This window comes from Apus apus, chromosome 1 (assembly GCF_020740795.1).
Source record: "Apus apus isolate bApuApu2 chromosome 1, bApuApu2.pri.cur, whole genome shotgun sequence".
NCBI classification, from domain to species: Eukaryota; Metazoa; Chordata; class Aves; order Apodiformes; family Apodidae; genus Apus; species Apus apus.
In genome coordinates this window covers 70,641,594-70,662,569 of record NC_067282.1, presented here as the reverse complement: position 1 = coordinate 70,662,569, position 20,976 = coordinate 70,641,594, and the positions used below count along the sequence as shown (strand labels likewise).

Genomic DNA, 20,976 nt, shown 5'->3' with positions numbered 1-20,976 from the left:
CGCCTCGCCCAGTGGACAGTGCTATTCCCGAGTACTATTAGTGGAAGAGCCGATTAGTGTGTCTTTAAGTGAGTGGTGCCAATGGGGATGGCACGTTAGGCAGGGCAGCTGCAAGCTCGGCCTGAAACACGACCACCCTGGAAACCCTATCTCTACTCCACTGACCCATGCAGGCTGACTTCATACTGTTGACTGACCATGTGCGTTGCGTCAATGCCTGAAATGTGACTGCGTCCTGGCGGCAGGGCAGATCCTGCCTGTGTGACTGATAATGTGTTACTCGAAGCAGAGGAGAAATTGCATTTATGCGTCTTTTCTGCAGCTGAACCCAGAGGACTGAACTTGGCAGGTCTCTCTCATGCCTCTGTCCCAGGTTGTCTGAGTGGAAAGTGTTCACTTTCCTCTTTGTGCTAAATGAAGGTCTGGAGGGTTCCAAATAGCTATAAAAAAATGAAGACATAAAATGATGTTTCCCCAGGTCTTTTCCCAACAGAGCTTGTTTATCTGTGGAGTAGGAGAACCCTCCCTCCACTAGGATTTCCCTGCAAAGCACGCTTCTGGGTGTTACACTCTCAAACTTTTATGCAGGATAATAATCTCCTCTGTGATGGGTAAAGCTGTGTCCCAGCTCCAGCTTTGTCCCTTGCAGTCCCAGCTGCCTGCCTGTGCAGAGCTTTACCTCAGGCCCGTTGACCTACAACTCCCCCTGAGACAGAGCTGCCTGGCACAAGGGGAGGCTGTGCTGCAGCGCCTGGAAAGCCTTTCCGGAGAACCAGCCCATCTTCTTTTGCTAAGTTCCTGCCACCGCTACGATCCACAGCAGGAGGAGGGGGTGACCTTTCTCCTTTTTTGTGGTGGGTGAAAGTCACTCTCTTGCAGGAGTGCAGAGGGGTGCAGAGCCCCATGCGTGGCTGGAGCTGAGTGTGATAAGCTGGTTGTTTTCCCCTCTCCTTTCTCTTCCCAGCAGTGTGCCGGGCTTATCTGGGCGCCTGAGTTATGTTAAGTAGCGAGTGCATGCCTGCTCTCTGTTCTCCTCGCTGCTTTTGCTCCTTGGATTTCAATTCCAAACATGGTTATCCATTTGGGGTCTCTCTCCTTTCCGCTGCCAAGTGATACACATTCCACATTCAACACCAGCTCCCTCCGCTGCTCTCTCACAGTCGCTATTTCCAGTGCCAGAAGGCTGGTGAGGGAGAGGCAGTGCAACGAGATCTCTGTCCCGTCTGCAAGTTTTCCAGCTAATGGCCTCTACTCTTTCTTTGCCCAAGCTCTTTTGGCCTCATATTTGCCAGCTCCTTTTCTCTCTGGTGTGGCTAAGGAGGGTTCCAGCTGCGGGTTTGTGAGCCAGGAAGAGGAGAAAGCAGTCTTTTGGGGATTTTTTTTTTTTTTTACACAAAAAACTTTTGGGGGTCTTTAACATGTCACCCTGAAGCGCGTTGCTGTGGGACCAGCTGGCGCTGAAGAGGAAGAAGAGGAGGAACAGCTACCCAGCAGCTCTGGTTTCAGACCTCTGCAGCACCCTTTGTGTATGACAATTCGTTCTGAGCGCAGGACGGCTGGGTAGGGTGGGGAGTGGGGAAGGATGAGTGCAAGCAGCCTCTCTTGGGACCAGGCTGTTCTCCAGCCTCCAGTGTGCGATGCCTGGAACGAGATTATGGAGGGAGCAGCCTACCATCTGGCCAGCTGCATTGTCCTCCTGGGTTACATGGGGGGAAGTGGCATCTTTGGGTCTCTCTATATCTTTGGCCTCTTGGCCCCAGGCTACTTCTGCTATGCTCTGTGGGGCTGGCTGAGCGCCTGCGGGCTGGATATCTTCATCTGGAACATGCTGCTTGTCCTCGCCTGCTTGCTTCAGCTGGCTCACCTGGCTTACCGGCTGCGCAGAAACACCATCCCGGAAGAGTTTGACCTTCTCTACAAGACCATGTACCTGCCCTTGCAGGTGCCCCTGGGAGTCTACAAAGAAATCGTGAAGTGCTGTGAAGAGCAAGTCCAGTCACTAGTCAGAGACCAGAATTATGCAGTGGAGGGCAAGACACCCATCGACCGCCTCTCCCTGCTGCTGTCTGGCAGGTAAAGGCACTCCCGTTGCTGAACAAAGTCTGTCAGCAAAGCTCTGAGGTTTATTGTTGTATTTTCACCCTCTGTGGAAACGGGCGTGGTGATTGTTTCCTTCCTCTGAAGGGGCTCTGAGATACGCATCTGTTTGTTGGGGAGGGGGATAATTTGCTTTTGGGTGTGGTTTTTGTTTTATTTTGTTTTTCTAAATTAGAATATTTTGGGGAATGGTTTGCAGAATCAAGCTATATGCAGTGAAGCAGCCAGCTCAGCTTTGTTTGTGATTCCTTTTGGGGGATCTTTACCTCTTCCTCTGTCATTTTAAAGTAATCTTATTTCTGATGGGAGCAGTCTGTTTGAAAATGTTTCTCAAAGCAGGAAGGTGGTGTGTCTGGAGATGTGGTCTCTGGGACTGCCAGACATGCCTCTGTGATGTGAATGGCTGCTCACTGAATACACCGAATAGGAGTCCTTGGTTCACCTGCTCCCCCTGGCCAGCAGCGTTCAGGGAGAGGTTGTCATTCCTGTTGCCAACACCCGAACACTCAGGGCTCCAACATTTTTCCCTTTGAGGGTAATTTAATCAAAAGACAGAGAGCACTCCTATGGTGGATCCTGTGTCATCAGGCCTCTTTCTTTCCTTGTGTTCTCATGCACTCATGATACTCCTTCTGGACCACCAAGGAGGACCTCAGGAACCTCTAGATGGTTACACTGGAGATTTGGTTATTGAGTGAACTGTGCTGATCAGGTTGTACTGTGGCATCCTTTTATGAACATATGTCTTAACAATTTGCAACATGCAAAAGCAAGGCAAAACAGTAATGGTACTGGCTTTACAGCTGCTGCCAGGTGCTTGACACTAATGTTAAGTGAGGGTGGGAAAGGAAGAAGATCTGTAAATGGGAGTAACACTGAGCTGTAGGAGAAGTGTCTCACAAGGATTTTCCTTTGGGAAGACAAACCCAGCATCACCTGGAGCTCCTGGTTTACTGTGGTGGTCCATCCCCTCTGGTGAAGTTGAGGGGATTGTGTAAAGAAGAAGAGCTGTCCTTTCTGGTTTTTTGGTTTTTGTCCCTTTTATAGGATGTGTTAAGAGCATCCTAGGGCCACTGACCCATGCTGAACCCGTGCAAATCCCTGGGGGAAATTTGGTATGTGTGTTTCCATTAGGTGTCTCACCCCTTACCAAACATCTCCATGGAGATGGGATTGGATTTGCATTTCCTGATATGCACTCTATTGCCTTATGAGGTCCTTGCCAACCCACTAGAGCATTTCTGCTGTTACGGTGCCCCTTCTTAAACTGAACAACAGCAAGATGGGGGGGACTTGGAAATGGAGAATGTGCCTGGATCAGGAAACCTGCCTTGCAATCCCTGACCCTGCCAGGCTGCCCTCCCAGCTGTCTGGAAGTCAACAATGAACTTAGCCTTCTGAAACCTTAAACTGCTTTTGTGCATCATACAACAGGGGAACATGAAGGCAGGAGGATCCAAATCTGGTGGTGCAGAGCTATGAATAGAGCTTCAGAGTGCTCTGCCATTGCCTCAAGCATGTGCAGCTTTCCTTCTCTGCTCCCACAGCACAGCTGGGTGCAAGTTTGACCTTGCCATTTGTAGGCACTCGTGGCAAAAACAGGGGAAGGAATACTTGGAAGGCAAAGAAGCCAAGAAAGATTAAATGGTAACCTGCAGCAAACTATAAGTTTACAGTGCAATGTGTCAGGAACAATTGCCAATGTGATTTTGGGGGCTTCTGGGTATAGCAGTAGCTTCCTAACATCAAGGTGGGAAATGTCCTAATGCAACTTTGAGGACAGAAGAAGATGCAAGTACAAAGAGCCACAGGCTGGCTTAGAAGTACCTGAAAAGCAGCATCAGTCTTGCAGACTGAGAAGTCCTGGTTTAGGACCAAGCACTGTACCTGTGAAGGCTGGTTTTGTAGCAGGAAACAAAAAACAGATGGAGTATGGGAAGTGGCAGCAAATATTGTTTCCCACAGAGAAAAGGGGGATGGCCCTACAGGCTGGAGCATTTGGAGCTATCCCAGAGAGGAAATGAGACATGTGAGAGGGGGAGAAGTCCTTTCCTCCTTGGTGGACCTGGCTGCTTGCATGTTGAGTGAGCCGATAAGGTTCGTGTCACATCTGTTTTGTGGTGTTAAGCCTGTGCACCTAATCCTGTCCTTTCTGCAGGATTCGAGTGAGCCAGGATGGACAATTCCTTCACTACATCTTTCCATACCAGTTCCTGGACTCTCCAGAATGGGAGTCGCTGCGACCCTCTGAGGAAGGAACCTTCCAGGTAACCTCGTGTGGCTCTGCAGCAGCCCAGCCTCTCCTTGCTGCTTCATTGCCTGCCTGAGAAGGAGATGAAAGGGCATCATTATGCCATTCAAAGCTAACCAAGAATACCTTCCCCCCAGTCCTTACGGTTTATCCAGCACAGGATGGTGGTATCAGCTGTGTTACCTTTATTCTGCCTTCCTCTGAAGAGCTCAGTGATTGCTCCTACTATCCCTTGATAGCAGGGAGGGTGGGCTGTGGTGCTCCTTCCAATTTAGCATGGGAATGAGGTATGGGATTGCTGGCTCACTTCCATTGCAGTGCTCCCTAGTACCTGTGTTGATGGACTTCCCCTGCATGTTATGAGCAGGGTTCATCATTACAGCATCAGGATGGCAGCCACGGCAATAGGCAGCAATGATGTAAATCCATAAATATCCTGTTCCTCACAGAAGTTTCTGATGGTGATGTGTTTGGGGTAGAGAAGCAGAAAGGATGATTCACACCCAAATACGGTTCTTTCTGAGCAGAAGAATCCCTTGCTGAGAGGCCAGACCAGTTCGTATTTGTAGTAACTGAAAGGATCTTGCTGTCAACACCACATTATTTATTTGGCTTTCCTTCTGGAGGAGATTACTCAAGCTCACATCTCTCTGCCTTTAAGTTGTATCCCGGGACAGGCTGATCCTTGTCAGGATGTCAATCTAGAATATATCAGCTAGGGCACATGAGGAGGGATTTTGCTAATCCCTCAGGAGCATGGGATGGTCATGAGGGAATTACAGTGTTTTCTCATGAGCGCAGCCACATTCAGAGATGGTTAAAGCAGGGCAGCTCTCCAAACCTGCTTTCCATGGGTCTGAATTTGGCCCATGTACTGCGTGAAAGGGTCATGAGGGTCGCTCTCGAAAGCCACACCCTGGCCAGTGGGAACAGTGGTGCAAGAACAGTTGCAGGCATTGGCTGACCAAGTGCCTGTGGCACAGGGCTACCACTTCTGAGCAGAAATAGGGATATTGGGCCAAGATAGCAAGGGCAAGAACAGCATGGCTGTGCTAGGGGTTGGGGTGTCTCATGTTTTGCACATGAGGGATTTTGCAGATTGCTGCTAGCTCCTGGGTTGTATTTGCCTAAGAGTCGAGCAGAGAGGACAGAATGATGGCTGCTCACTGCTCCTGGTGAGGAACTGTTCCCTCTAAAGCAGGAAATGGCCATCGTGATGGCATGCAACCCGTAAAGACATCTCCAGCATATTCTGAACTAATATCTGTGGACCTGAATGTTCCCAAACCTCCTGAGTGTCTTTATCTGTGGTGTGTGAGACAGCTTGTGAGCAAGCTGGTGCCAGGCTGCATCAGCCCTGCCAATAGCACACTCTTGGCCCCTCTCCTGCTCTGCAAAACAGGGCTGGTAAGGGATGTCTGCTGTGCCTGGCGCTGGGATGGAGAGGTAGAGTCTTAAGTGGGGAAAGGTTGCAGCCATGTGGTGGGAATGCCCAAAACCTGCATCTGCTCACTGAGGAGCATGAAGAAGTAGCAGATTGTGTGAGACTGGCATCCAGCAAGTGAGATTTTACAGGTCCATGATCCCAGCAGCACATTACTCTTGGTGGCTGTGCTTAGCCCTGGTGATGTGCGGCTTTTAGCAGCTGTTTAACTCACCAGTCCCTCTTACTGGAGCAGTTAATACAACTCTGTGGCATATTTCAACCTTCCTCCCAGCATCACAATCATTTTGTTTAAAAAAGTGCATGACTGACTCTGGGACTTTGCTAGAGAAGGCCATGGAAGCTTTTCCCTGTCCAGGTTTTCCCCACAGCTCTCTGGATTGAGCAGTTTCAGTCCTGAGCCCACTGGAAAATGGCAGAAGCATGACTCCGTCTACAAGAAGAGCCAGTTTCCTTGAGCTTTCTGCTTTGGCTATGTCTTCTTCCCATAGAACTGCTGGCTCCCAGTGCCTGAAGGAGTTGGGTTTCAGGGCTCTCACTTTTCCCCAGAAGGCCAGTGCTGGAGCACTTGTGTTGGGGAGATTCATGACTGAAATCTGTCCTGCTCTGGTTAGGAAGCAGGTTTTCTTATTACATCTCACTTGATCCCTCATGAGAAACAGAGGCTTTTGTTTGCCATGCCAGAAATTGGTTAGGAAAATGAGATTCTGACTGTTTCAGTTTCTGTGTGACCCTTCCTCTAGCTCACCTCGGCCTGGGAAAGTTCTCAGGTTTTATCTCCTATATTTCTTTCATAAAGCAGCTGCTTGCATGGCAGTGGCATTAAATATCAAGCCCAAGGACACACACATGCAGCCAAGCCGTGTTTAGCTTCCCAGTGGCCTTCTGCCATGGTGGCTGGCCAAGGAGACCCCTGGATATAGAGTACAAGGGAGCCCCCGGGATATTTTGGCTACAGCACTTGTTCACATGCCAGTGTCTCCATTACACTCAGATGTTCTTCTTTGGCCCAAGCAGTTTGACCCTTCCTGTGTTTCTTACCTTTTAATATTATTAAATTTATATATTACAACATACACTCATGTACTGTATAATTATTTTTATTATTATTATTAGACTAGTCTTAGAGCTAGGAGGGGAAATGGCTTTGTCCACAATGGCAAAACCCGAAGCAAAAATAAATGTTCTCTAAGACCAACCCAATAAAATCTCAGGTAGAAGTTCCTTACTTACACACAGAGGCAGTAAAATTCTTTTATTTCCTCTCTCACTGAGCTGTGCTGTGCATCCTCCAAGGCCATTCAGCAATGAAGCAAGGGCATGCAGATAATTGCATAGGAAAACCTGATCTCTGTCTCCTTGGGGTGGGGAAGCAGAGGCAGGTACGGATTTATGCAGTTGTTTGGCTTGAGTGACCTGGCTCGTCAGCTCCTTTGCCTCCAGAGAGAGCAGGCGTCAAAGGGGCTGGGGTCATGCACTGGAGAGAAGCATGCAGCCCCAAGGTAGGTGACCCCTACCTGGGTGGTAGGGCTTACTTTGCTCCCTCCCTGCCTCACAGGTCACACTGACAGCCGAGACTGACTGCAGCTTCATCACCTGGCCGAGGAAGAAGCTGTATCTCCTCCTGAGGAAGGACCGCTATGTTGCTCGGCTTTTCTCCTCCCACCTGGGCTACGACATCTCGGAGAAGCTCTACTCCATCAATGAGAAGCTCTTCACCAAGTTTGGCCTTCGCTTCGACATCCGCTTGCCCAGCCTCTACCACGTCCTCGGGCCAGCCTCCTCTGACGGGGAACCAGAGGACTGCGAGGAGCCACCACCTGCCTCTGGCCAGGCTGGCACTTCCGAGCCCCCTCCACAGCCACCACCACCGCCACCGCCGGCTCCACGCTCCCGGTCATCCCGTCCTGACAGTGACCTGCTGGGTGAGGACTCCACCAGTCTTGTCTTGGAAGATTTTGCTGAGTTGCCGGGGTCTTTTATGGACTATGTGAGCGAAGGGGAGTATATGAAGTGAGGGCACTCCTGGCACGGGCACACCTCACCCTGTGTGGGACCCCTGCGTAAGTACCTGCTTGTGGAAGCAAGTCCCTCCTGCCATGCAACTGCCTGGGCAGAGCAGTGGCCCACAGCCTCTCATCCTTTTTTGCTGTGGATTTACTCCTCCACAGTGTTTTATTTGCCTCCTGCCTCAAGTCCCAGGAGATTGGCTCCAGCTGTGTGATTTTCTTAAGGAGGAGCAGTGGGATGAAGGCTTGAATCCAGGCATCAGCCTCACTGTGGGGTGGAAGGGATGGTTACCCAGCCATAGGAAGCTGTTCCCTGCCCTGTCCTCTCTCCGTCTGTCAGGGGAGGCAGTGAAACTGGAATAGTGTCCAGTCTGGCACATGGTACACAAGTGCTCACAGAGTCCCCACAAGGCTTGAGTTGGCTTGTCATGCTGTACCTGGAGATACTGTAAGACTGAGCTGAGGAAAACATTTGCATGTGAGAGAGCAGACAACCCAGGAGATGCTGACAGGGGTAGAAACAGCTCCAGGGTGTACAGTGGATTGATAATGGGGGGTTGCTGTACACCTTGCAAGTGCTCAATCTGGGCAGGGTCAGAAAACCCAGAGACTTTCTTCCCTCTCCCCATCACCACTCATCCCAGCGTTTGCTCTGTCTTCCATTTAGCTGAGCTTTGGCTCAGCCAGATCAGTAAGATATTGGAAAGACTGCCCTGTGTGGTACAGCGCTTGCCTCCAGTGACCCTGGTTGGACTGACAGGCTAAGCATTGCTTTGACACTCCTCAAACTCTGCTTTCCAGTGAGTGGGAACGAGATCCTCTCTTACAAAATACAAACTCTTTACCCTGCAAGAGAAAAATTCTGGGACATGGTGGATGTTGGGGCAGAGGAGCAGTGTAGGAAACAAACAGATGGGAGGGTAGCTCATACTTGAAATTCAACTTCAAGTGGCCAAGAGAAGAATTCCACACTGAGCTACTTTTAGCCAGCTGCTGCACACCAACTGCAGACCCTGAAACGTGCATTCCTGCCACTGTTCCATAACAGCTGCTTTCTGGCATCCAGCTGCCAGACACCAACCCTGGGACTGGGATTTCTGTCCCGGGAGCTGCATGTGTCCCATTTTGGTCTGTCTGGCAGGAAGAAAGTTGCAGGGCTGGGCTGCCGCTAGCGAGACCATCTTTGAGACAGGCATCCTTGAACATGGTGCACCATTGCACTCTGATCTTCCCAGCAGCCTTCTTCTGGGCTGCAAATGGTTGGGCTGTGGACTCACTGGCAGAGAGCATGAGGCAGGACACAGTGACTCCTAGCACAAACAAACCCTGACAAGTCTGCAGTGATTTTCCCTCCCCTGCAGTGCTTGTGCACAAGCCTCACTGCTGTGACTGCAAGGGGACCATCCCTCCTAAGTGCTCTAAATGAAAAGGCTGGCTGGGTCAGACAGCACTTGCTATTTGCAGTAGGCCTCTGGTGGAGGAGGCCTTTCTTGCTGTTTCATCCAGTTGCTGTTCTTAGTTTTTGAAATTTGTGGAACTGGAAGATCTTCCTGTTTTATACAGTTCTGCTTTCAGTTGAGTCATGTGCTTGTTCATGTACTGCTTCCGTGCCTCCAAACTTTAAATTTGGGATACAAAGAAACTGGCCAGGGAAGGAACAATAGTATCTGGGTTTGCTTGGATCAGCTAAGAAGTCAGCAAGAATTTTGCTAATTTTGTTTCTTTGTTGTCTTTTTCTTTCTTACTTTTTTTTTTTTTTTAACACAAGTGGCAGAGAAAGAAAAAAAAAATCCTTATTTTAGATGAGAAATGTTAGGAATGGGAAGTTCCTGGTTTTGCTGCTAGACTGCTGGTGATATGCATTTGTAGCTTTTTCAGTCCTTGCTTGGAGAGGCAGGAATCATTTATGAGACAGCTATCTTCCTAACTGTTAGGCACATCTGTTGAGTAGATAGAATAAAAAATGAATGCAGCTAGTGTTGTAAACATGGTGAAGTCATTTTGCCAATGATGGTATTTTGTCTTCTCAGCAGAAAGACAGCTACTCTCAGGTCACTGGCAGAATTATCCTGGTTGATCAGGCTCAATAATATCAGAATTTCAAATACAATTACACAAAGGAGAAGGCAAGGGACACTGTTGCTTTTTTTGAGTTGTTTCCACCTGGTTTTGGTAATGAGTCAACACTGTGAACAATCATGCAAGAGGGGGGTGTGTGTTGGAGAAACCTTGTGCTACACAGCACAAAACTATTATTTCTTTCACACAGTCCTTTTAGAACATGTTGGAAGCTGGAAGCTTTTGGGTTTTTAGATCTTGTGAATGAGGAACTATCAAGGCGTGCTGATACTTGCAGTAGAGACCTGTGATAAAATCCTAAATGTTTCAGAGGCCAGTATTTGTGGTGGGAGAGCAGGATTATCTTCCTTGTCTCTCAGTCTGTAGACAACAGCCAGTGTGGTATTTTGATTTCTAAGATACTCAGACAAGGAAACACAAACTGTGTTTACTGTGTCCATAGCAGTGGAACCAGCACTTCCTTGTTAATCTGCCCAGCACTTGGGTATCCTAATCACATCACGTCCCTGCAGCACAACAGCAGTCGTCACGTCCGGACGGCATTCCACAGTGACTTGAGTGCCCAGCCAGCAAAAAAAAGTGATACAGCAGGGCTGCAGTTTTCCTTTCTGGCCAGGCACTTTTCACAGCTCAGCAGGTGATCTGAGCAGGTCTGCCATGGCCCAGGGAAAGCACTTTTGTAACTTTTCCTCTAGAAGTGGTGAAAACATCCATAGTGAGCAGGGACCTCCAGTGTCATTGTTTGAAATAAGTGGTAGCTGCGGTCCCAGAGGTCAGCGCTCCCCTGGGGCTTTCCCCATGTCTGTGCTCTCATCTCCTTCCCCAGCAACTTCTCAACTGGGTAATCACCTTCCAGTTCTCTAAATTCCCCATGCTGACGTGCTTCTATGGATCACGTTCCTTTTCATTTTCTGTCACTGCTGTGGTCACCTTGCTATGCCACAGGGCCGGAGGCAACTCTTGAATGCCCGAAGTACTGTGTAGGAGCATGGTTGAAGCACTGGACTTGGTAGAGTTAGGTTATGGCTGTATTCAATTATCTTAAAGGTTTTTTTCCAACCAGAATGACTCTGTGATTCTGTGAAGACTGTGCATAACAAAATAGTCCCAGGACACAATTGGTCTACTAGTCTTACAGTCTAGTTCCTTGAAAGAGTTTCTACTCTGCTGACAAGCAAGACAGACTAAGATGCTACTGATGAGCACATTCTCTCTCTGAGGAGGGGAGGTATTTCAGTAAATTACAGGCTGCCTGTATAAAAGAGGCAGGTTCAAAGGTTCTGCTCAGAACTTGTTTTAACAGTGTACTGCTGTGTAGTTCAATGCCCCATAGCAAACTAAACTTTATTCTCTGCATGACAATTCAAACAACCAAAAGCCACCTGCTTTTCCCCTTTTCATACTGCAGATGATCTAGTTCATTGTTATCAAGTGCTTGCCAGATGTGGGGCTGCTGCTACTTAGTTTTGTACAGTTACATCTTGCGGCTGGCTTTCTATTGGGTGACTGAGGTGAGCAGATGAATGGATGGATGCTTGGACTGTAGCTTGGTATCCAGGTTTGTAGGAATTGTTTTACAGTTGCTTTGAGAGCAACATCGAAGGAGCTGTGGGCTTTGTTTCACTGATACCACAGGAGGTGCTTTGGAGGGGTTGGTTTTTGCAGTCTCAGGATGGCTGTTTTCTGGAACTGGCCCTTTTCCAGTTTTTCACATGTTGAAGAATGACACCGTTTTGCATGCTAATTTATAGGGGTGGGCAGAAGGACAGGTAACGGTGGGCTCCTTGAGGCTTGGGTCTTGGAAAATTTTGGAAGTAAAATTTATTCCTTTGATAATAATGGTGCTCTCTTTCTCTTTCCCTCCCCCGCCCTCTACCATTCCCCTCTCTGCTCTTATTTTCCTCCCTCCTCCATTGCTTTCCTTCTGCAGCCTCTGGAAACCATCTCCAGAATTCTCCTCACCCTCTCTGCAAAGGACGAGCCCCTCTGGCTCCCACTCAGACCCCAGAACTCTAGGGAACAACAGGCTGATTTGATCCCAAAGTCCCTCCAAGGAAGCATATGCTCACACAGGTTTCTGACCAGAGAGACACTCTTTAGCAAGCACCGAGATGTCTGCCTGCAGACATGTCCACTCAGAAGCACATGAAGGACACGAGTGAGACTGCAGTGTAACACTCCAGCACCTCCCACCCCCACGGCTGTTCACCAGAGCTGCCTGCCCCAGTGTGCCTCCCCGGTTTGTGTTCTAGTCCTGCCTCTCTGAGGCGTGTCGGCGGCTCTGATACCAAGGTACACCGATATCGCGATCCCAAGCCTGCTGGCAGAACCTGTGTTCTCTTTGATTTAATGATTCCTATTAAAGTCAGAGATGAAACTACTGGTGTTTGAGGGTTTGGAGAGGGAGGTAACAGGTTTTGAAATGGTTGAGGTGATCTCAAGGCACAGGGGGTGAAGGGACAGAGGAAAACGGGCTGCCTGATGGCTTCGGTAACGGGCTTGTAATGGGGAGCATGATACTGAGATTTGGTATCGTGCATCTCACTGGGCATCCACTCTAGAAAGACCAGGAATTATCTTTAGGATTTCTCATGTATGACAAGCATGACTTCTCAAAGAAGCTACCAAATTCTGGTGAATGGTTGGTTGGTTGAGTCGATTCATTTGGAATAAGAAAGAGGAGGAATTGGGACTGGGGGCAGGTGTAGGCAAGAAGGAGAGTCTGAACCCTTTTTTTTTTAACATGCTCAATGAGGATGATCTCAGGATGCGTACACTGAGTGAAGAAATGAGTGAGTACAAAACATCTCTGGTGAGGTAGGAAGAAGTGCAATATCCTAGGTGAAAACAGTGTGGAGATGGAAAGCCTCTTCCAAGCTCAGCTGCAACAGGCCTTGGCTGACAAGCTTCTCCAGCCAGTTCCTCTGTCAGGAAATTGGAGATGACAGTACTGAGAGAGGAACCCTCTGTCCCACAGAACCTGGTGCAAACAAGCTGAGCAGTGAGGGTAAGGGCCTATCCAGGCTCCAGAAATCTCGGGAAGGAGGGAGAAGCATCAGTCCCTCCATCAGCACACACAGTGCAGGGCATTCTTCAGTGTCTCCTGGCACAGACAGACAGGGCTATGGCTACCCTGCATGTGGAGCTGGCTCTGGGTCAGCCCCAGCTGTTGGAGGCAGCCCTACCTGCCTTGCGCTGCTTACACAGGTGCTGGGGCTCAGACACCAGTTTGGCATCTTGCAAGTCTCGGCCGGGTGAGACCTGTGCCCTCGGGACCTGGCTGTCTTGCTGAGGTCTGGAGAGGCCTCTGAAGTGGTGTGTGTGTGGGATCCACGGCGTACGCGGCTCCTCGCGCCGCTCGCCTTCGCTGTCCCCCCGGGGCACGAGAACGGGGCTGCCCCAGGCCCGGGAATCATCCTCCTAATGGTTGTTGCCATGCTGTGCTGCTGCATTCTTGCTTCATCCTGACCCCATTGCCTTTCACAGCTAGGAAATGTCTCCAGCAAATTCATGTGAGAGCTGTTGGGGTCCCTTCTGCAAAGGAACTGAAATGCACAATGCAACTGTGTCCACTGCGGTGCTTTATGCGCCTCCCTGAAGCAGTGGACTGGGTTGGGCTGAATTACACACTGCCCTTCACAGGTGTCTGCTGAGGTTATATTTCAGTCTTCAACAAGAAGCTCCCTGGAAACTCTTCAGTTATGGCACCAACCAACCTGGATCTCTGTCAGGTTGCCAGAACCCAGCTCGAACCCTCTCCTGAGTGCATACTGGAGATGATGTTTGTTACCTGGGCTTCCAAACAGCCACATGGTAAGGACCAAAAGCTTGGATGTGAGCTGAAAGCAGGAGGTAACTCTGCAGTGACACAGTCTAGTGGAGCAGTACTGACAGTTCATGCCAAATGTCTGAGGCTTCCTCACAGCAGAAGTGCCTTTGTCATGTCCTTCTCCTGACCATGGTGTTCCTGGTGCATTTCTCTGTCACCAAGTGAAGCCAGTCCAGGGAACCAGAGAAACCAGTATACAGAAGATGTGGTTTCTTGGCAGAAGTGTTGTAATACTTTCTCCTCTTGAATTTGCATGTGCATCAAGGTGGTGGAAAAGGTGTGGATGGGTGAGGGCTGTTTCTATGTACGTGTCTCTCATGTTGTACTCTTTCACCAATTCTTTCAAAATCTTGGCTGCTTTTCCAGGTCTGAAAGGCTGTGTGGAGTTCCTGGGGTTAATTTGTGTTAGGTGGCCCTGTAGCTACAAAGCTCCATTCTACTCCCGTTACCTTCTATTCTTGACAGTTGTTCAAAGCAGTACAAAATTGGATGCAAGAGCACTGCCATGTTCCTGGTATCTGTTTCACTTCATGTGAGCTTCAAAGAGCCAACAACCAGAGGAGCTGCTCCAGGCTTGTCACAGGAAGGATATTAATACTGATTGTTTAGCAGGAGCACTAACATGAAATCAATAGGGTCTTACTCTCAAAGTGTATTGTAGATAGGACTAGAGTTTCCCATTAAAGCATTGGCTAACAATGACTCCATCTGCTGCCAAAGCTGAACCACACAGTTTCCCCTTGATGAGGAGAAATAATATTTCTAATTCTTAATATGAAGTTCTCGGGACACTTTAATATAAAACACAAATTAATCATCCCAATACTCTTCTTGTAGGAAAAGTGGTATCTTCTTCTTTCATACAGATCCGAACCTTGAGATTAAATGACCTGCCCATCTCACTTTTAGAGCTGGGTACAGAATCCATAAGAGATAAGTCCCAATCCAGTCTTTTAACTGAGAGGTCCTGATGTGACCAACCAACCTTGTACTTGCCAGTCTGCCACACACTTCTTTTCCTTGACATCCTGTCCCTAATGGAAGCCTGTCCATTTTGACATCCTGTCCCCCTGGAAGTGTTCAAGGGCAGGCTAGATGGGGCTTTGAGCAACCTGGTTTAGTGGGAGGTGTCCCTGTCCATGACAGGGGTTTTGGAGCTAGATGATCTTTAAGGTCCTTTCCAACCCAAACCATTTTGTGATTCTATGATAATACAGGAACTAAAAAAAAATAATCATCCAGTTTTATGGTGAAAATATAGCCTGTGAGGAGAGCACAGCAGTATCTTCAGGGCTCCTTTCTGATTTTGGGTATGCCTGCAAGCTCCAAAGGCAGTGCTAGGCACAAGCAGTGGGCAGCTCGTAGGAGATGTCTGTTTTGCTGGGAAGGGTGAGGTTCCAGGGCAGGCATGATGTGGTCCTGCTGTGGGAAGAGCACAGGGAAGTCAGGATGTGCATTAACAGGCGTAGGTTGCTATCCTAACACAGAGGCAAGCAAGCTGCAGATGGACCTGTTCTGCTTTGCAAGGGTATGATGAACTAGGTGCTGTGCCCTGGCTGGGGATGTATTGGCTGCAGGAGTGCATATGGGCTTGTGTCCTTCACCTTTCCACCACCTCCTCCTAGCTCCTTGTTGCTCTGAGTGCTCCCAGTTTAGTGATACAGCTTTCTGCCTGAACCACAGCCAAGTCCAGTGTTTCTAGAGGTACAGCTTAAGGCAATGTGCCATGCTGTCCCATTCATAAGTGATAAAAAAGCCATGTATCTGCACATTCATCCTGGCTACTAAGGAGTAGTTGTTACACTCAAGGGAGTGTCTGGTGTTTCTGTAGGAATGCCTCTTTTGTTCCCTATCTGAGCCCACTAGATATAGTTTTACTGTCTTCAACTAGGGTCTCTTTACTGCTCATCAGAACAGAGTCTGAATGTGAGCCCAGTTTCCCTTCTGCTTCTGGTTTTCCCTGCTTTGGAGTATCTACTAGCTTGCTTCAGCCTGGAGCCAGCATAAGAAGCAAAGTGGACAGAGTTTAGTGTCAGTATACAGCTATTTTTCCCTGCCTGCAAGAAATCTGCATCTGCAAAGCTCCTGGCAAGAATATTATATTATGGAGAAGACCATTATCTCCCTTGGGATGAAAGGACTTTGCTGCTTCTACTCTGGGTAAGGTCACTGTGGCTGAAGGCATATACTCTAAAATGCCTGGCCCAGAAAAGGCCAAAGTGGTTGTCTTTAGCCTTAGTGCTTTATAAACCTGGGCAGTATAAGAAGCAAAAATGTATTATTGGTCTCATCCTGAAAAATGTGCATCTATCATGTTTCAAATGAAGGCCCATTTTAGACAGGGGGAAGATGGAGAAAGCAAGCAAGAACAAAAGGAACAAATTCTAGTTAGCACGAGCTTTTGCCATGGTTTGTGACTTCAGCATCTTCAAGAACATATGAGTTGCAGCCATTTTCCTTCCATGGCACACCACTTTCATCCTGAGGGAAGAATCACAGACAACTCCCAGAAAACTACATTGGAAATTTTTCTCTGTAACAGGTAGAAAATTATTTACATAGGGACACATGGGGGGATGGGAGAAACCTCTCTGCATGTTAATCTAAATGGGAGAGAGAATGCATTGTTTCAAATCACAGGCAACATCCATAGGCTCAGAGGATCCCTGTAAAATATTCCTGTGACTTACTTGCTGGCAAGAGGCAGCGGAGCTGCACAGAACTTGCCGACAATGAATGATTCATCCTTCCTCCAAAACTGACTTTTGGGGAGGTACTTCAGTGTCACCCTGTTTATCTGGCAGAGGGGAACACTGTGGGCCAGCAGCCGTTTGCCCATCTCCTGGTGCTTAGGTCTGCAAGGCAGAGTGAGAGATGTGAGGAAGAACTTTGAATCAACTTGCAGGCTATATGCTGATGCGCTGAGACACTGGAGGAACGTGGGGTATTATTGTGAAGCCTTCATGTACTAAAATGGAATGAGAAGACTCATCTGTCAAAACAGGACACTGTATGTTCTGTTCTTTGGATCTGGGTGATGATGTCATATGTTGAGTAAGCAATTGTTGAGTAAGCAATTGTTAAGTAAGCAATGGCAAGGCAGGTCCTTACTCTGTCAGCCTCATCGAAGCTATTGGGCTTGGAGACATATCTCTTGGGTGACTCAGAGCAATGTGTGTGGGGTAACAGCATCCTAAGGAGTGAGACTGGAATTGATGTTTGGGAGAGAAGGAGGGAAGGGCAGTGTGAGGCGAGACACAACTGTGTGAGTCACTTGCTGAAGGAATGAGGCTGGCTGACCACTCCCAAGCCCCTCTGCACTTCTGGGGAACTGTGGGGTGACACACACGTCAGATCACCTGAAGTAAGTCAGCGATCGATCAGCGTCTGAACTGCGATGTGAGAATCTCTGTTCAGATGCCCCTCTGACACTCGCAGCTTGACTGCACTGAAGGGCTGAGCTTTGCCTTCAGGCAAGTTTCTTTGCTCTTTGCTACAGTGTGAATTAAAAGGGATATCTTCAATTTTTAACTCCCAAATCAGTAGGTCTATGGTGTAAGCGGATTTTTCGGTTTAGCCTTTTGCTTCTTAGGAAGGCACTTAAATGAAACGCAGCTGCTGTTCTCCCAGGGTAAGGGTATCTCTGGATAGGTCACCCTGGTATAACTGTACTGTCTCATTAAAACTTGAGGGTACAGCAAAGCCTTTGGGATTGCCTGCCTGTCTCTCTTCCCCAGGAAGCCTTCCTCTCCAGTGCTCACATGCCTTCTGCTAGACACTTATCAAACCCTGTGTCCAGCACTGCAGGATGAAGCACTGCACATCTTCCTGAACAAATCACAGATCCTGCCTTGACCTGGATGTTATGATTTCATCCCTCCTGCATCTTTAGAAAAAGTAGATTTGACTTCCAAGCTGGGGAGGGGTTGAACTGAGCTTCACCCAGCTGGAGTATAAATGCCAAATTTCAGTGCCTGGCTGGAAAATCTGTGACCAAGAAGCTATGTCATACTGGAGAACACCCTGGAGTGTGGCTTCCCCTTCCCTGGGCTTCAGGTCATGATGTTTAGGCTTAGCAGTAAGGATTGTGTGGGAGCCAGCACTGGAACCCCTCTGATCCTAGGAGAGCTGACTGAGGCTCTTCAGCAAACTGTCTTCCTGATTCCCGAGGCAATCAGCAGCATGTGCTAGCTGCCTGTCTACACTGCAGTTCCTAGCCCACAGCAGTGGCCAGGAAGACTTCTGGGGAATTTCTCTCTGGTGTCAGAGATCTCCCTGATGCAAGGGATAGGAGTCTGAGTCTGGTTCTTTAATTCAGACACAGTTTGGAGGAGGGTGGTGCTTTCAAGAGAGATCTGTCTATCTAAATAGGTGGACTTGGACCCCTGCCCCTAGATTTTTCCCTACAGTGGGAGCCTGAGTGCTTTGCTGCATTTACTGCAGTGGCAACAAACTACCGAACACACTTCTCACTGTGCAGAGATGTACTTGTCTCCTCTTTGCAACTGCTGTCCTATTTGGCTTCAGGAGAAATGTCTAAGCCACAAAGTCCATCCATTTGGACCTGCCAGTGGATGGCGTCTTGCTGTAGCCATCTCAGTGTGGCAGAGCAGAGCTAATAGCTATCTGATAGTGACTGTGGTTTGAATTGGTACCAGACAAGGGGATGTTGCAGAAAATGAACTAACAAAGCAACACAAAAGTATGCAAGTTTGGAGATCCTGGAGCATACCTACTGCTTTGTGCGCTCTGGTGGATGCAGCCAGGGTTACCGTGTAAAGGTAGCACATGCCTAATTCTTGAAAGCATTTAAGGTAAATGTGGAGGGGCTCAAGAAGAAAGGTTGTGGTTCATCACACAGTGACTGGACTCAAGGAGATAGGTTACCATTGTCTCCTTCCTGGATGAGTACGAACATCCTTATGCCCAGAGCTGGGATAAAACAGGCCAGAAGCATGTACTGTCACTCACATGGTGATCTTCGCTGTGTCCTTGGTGCTGTTGCTGAAGAAAGTTATCTCAATGCTGGTGACTGTGTTTCTTGTCTTCTGCAAATGGAACTCAACCAGGCTGTGATGGACTGAGCAAGAGGCAACGTATGTGTGAGTGAAAGGAGGTACTATCAGTTGCACGTACCCCTGCCAAAAGAAGGTGTCTAGAACTTAATCTCTGGCCCCACCAGCAGAGAGAAGATTAAACTGGCATAAGAAAGAAACTAGTATCTGCGGTATGAGAGGCACAGTGGGCAGGTCGGCACAGTCCAGTGTAAACAGACAGGCATTTTCACTACCCTTTTCTTCAGTCCTGAAGCTAAGTGGCTGTCTTAATGTAGGGCTGTGCCCACACAAATAAACCCACTGGAAATGGCTTTATGGGGGAGAGGTGCCCAGTTATTGCTGTTCAGCAGTGTGTTTCAGACCATCTGGGACAAAGCAGCTGATTCTGATGGGGATGGTGGGTTATAACTACCTGGCCTCCTCAGCAAATCTGCCTCATTTCATCAACTCCCTACTTGTTGGTGTATGTTTTTTCTTTTCATTGCTACTTACCACAGAATGGGGCTGAGGGACTGGTCATTAAATAAACTTTCACCTCCTTGGGCAGCTTTCTCATGTTGACACCTGCCTGTTCCTGCAGACCTGCAGGAGGAAATACAGCCAGTGAGTGACTCAGAACAGAATAGAATAGGTTGCAATTCACCTCCACTCACCCTGCCCAACTCTGCTGTCTTGGAGGACAGACCCTTTCCTCATTCCACTGCAAATGAGAGCAAGCCCAGGTTTGTGGTGCCTGTTTGACAGGTTAACATCCTCTCAGAAAATCTATTCTGGCTACCCCAAGTAATCATCATCAGAGTACGTCTCGGTGGCTTTTCTTCATTCCTCTGCTAGCAAACTGTGTCATCAGTTGCACCTGTGCAAAATTAGCAAGACTGAAGACTACCATGTCAGGGAGCTTAGTGCTTGTAGAAGACAATGCAAACACAAGGTGCTGGGAAATTGAATTTCTTGGTCAAGTGAGAAGACCATCATAACTTGAGGCCTGCACCACTGACTAGCTGACATCATGGCTTGGTGAGATGAGAAATGAGTGGCTGATCTGAGAGCACATATACCAAAATATATATTCCTTATATTCCTCCAGTACCAGATTGCAAGTAGCACCAGAGGACATGTCTCCTCATGCCAAAGCCCAGTTTCAGAAGCCTAAAAGAGGCAACTATTACCTTTTCCCAGTCCAAGGCGTTCAACTATGGAGTGGCCATGACAGGAATTTATGAGAAGGTGACACAGCAACAGTGAGTGGTTTGTAGAAGAATGGGACTTCAGGCTTCAGGTAAGATTTCCATCTGCTTCTCTAAGCAAGATGCTTTTTGAGCTAATTGTTCACTTGCTAGGCAGGTGATTCTGGAGACTCTCAACACATTTGAGGGCCCTTTGAAATGTTTAAAGATCAGAAATGTTTAAGATGTTGGTGTTCTGCCTTGGACATTATATGAGCTTTTGGGGCATCCCTATAGAAGCCTGAAAACTAAACAGCTTCTCACTATCCCTGAAGAGAGATGCAAAGCAAATCCTGCTTGGAGAAATCTGAACAGTGTACCATGCTCTGCACTGACACCCAGGAAGGTCTCATGTTGGTACTGTACCTATTCTGGGACAGGAGTACAGGAATGGGTCAACACAGTCCAGGCAACGACCGTTTAAAAAATCTTGATGACTTGCACAAGGGAATGCCACCATCAGACATGAATGTTTCAAGGCACTGACATAGAGATGTACTGCCCTCATGTGATCACAGATCAGGTACTTATAGCCTGCAAGAAAAAAATGCACACAGGGAAAAGCAGCCATGAGCCTTTCCGTTGGCTTCAGTCTTTCTACATGTTCTAAAGGAACTGAGGAACAAGAAACACTCTCGCTGATTCTGCAGACACCCCTCCTCCTATTAATAACATTTTGCAGAGCATCTCTGTGACTACTTGCCCAGATCCCACTGCAAGAGAAGTTATGCAGGAGGTTAGAAGTGTATCTCCCAGACTAATGGAGTCCCCCAGAAGAGGAGGACCACAGGGCTCTGCCATGTCTCCATCAGTGTGCCATTGATGAGGCCCCAGGCGCTCTGCAAGGGGGTAGAATAGCTTTGACTCCCACCTGCACTGTGACCCCATCTGTGGAAAGTGAGGTACCATGGATGACCCCTGTAACCTGAGCCACCATGTAGCTGGCTTATTCAGAACACCTTTGAATATTTACACTATTTACTG

At 48.3% G+C, this 20,976-nt stretch overlaps 2 protein-coding genes across 7 annotated transcripts in view; one reads left to right on the top strand and one right to left on the bottom strand.

Annotated features, from left to right (window-relative positions):
* The first annotated feature begins 1,173 nt into the window (after nucleotides 1-1,173).
* On the top strand, nucleotides 1,174-11,904 carry POPDC2 (popeye domain containing 2). 2 transcript variants are annotated; one of them, XM_051615330.1, is made up of 4 exons: nucleotides 1,174-2,073; nucleotides 4,256-4,364; nucleotides 7,351-7,855; nucleotides 11,811-11,904. In XM_051615330.1, exons 1-3 carry the CDS (start codon nucleotides 1,583-1,585, stop codon nucleotides 7,807-7,809), a joined length of 1,059 nt encoding a protein of 352 aa, XP_051471290.1. In that variant the 5' UTR covers nucleotides 1,174-1,582; the 3' UTR covers nucleotides 7,810-7,855; nucleotides 11,811-11,904. The 2 variants fall into 2 exon arrangements, with proteins under 2 accessions (XP_051471290.1, XP_051471297.1); XM_051615337.1 differs by having other exon boundaries at nucleotides 7,351-7,717; nucleotides 11,811-11,896.
* Nucleotides 6,877-20,976, bottom strand: part of PLA1A (phospholipase A1 member A) — a 28,708-nt gene continuing 14,608 nt past the window's right edge. For 3 of the 5 annotated variants that reach the window (XM_051615317.1, XM_051615281.1, XM_051615307.1), the window contains 5 exons: nucleotides 20,359-20,526; nucleotides 19,259-19,348; nucleotides 18,681-18,789; nucleotides 16,400-16,564; nucleotides 6,877-15,131 (listed from right to left, as the gene is read on the bottom strand). In XM_051615317.1, coding sequence (XP_051471277.1) covers nucleotides 15,047-15,131; nucleotides 16,400-16,564; nucleotides 18,681-18,789; nucleotides 19,259-19,348; nucleotides 20,359-20,526 — 617 coding nt within the window. In that variant the 3' untranslated portion in view covers nucleotides 6,877-15,046. The remainder of the gene's footprint in view (nucleotides 15,132-16,399; nucleotides 16,565-18,680; nucleotides 18,790-19,258; nucleotides 19,349-20,358; nucleotides 20,527-20,976) is intronic. The other 2 variants (XM_051615290.1, XM_051615300.1) reach the window with 2 other exon arrangements.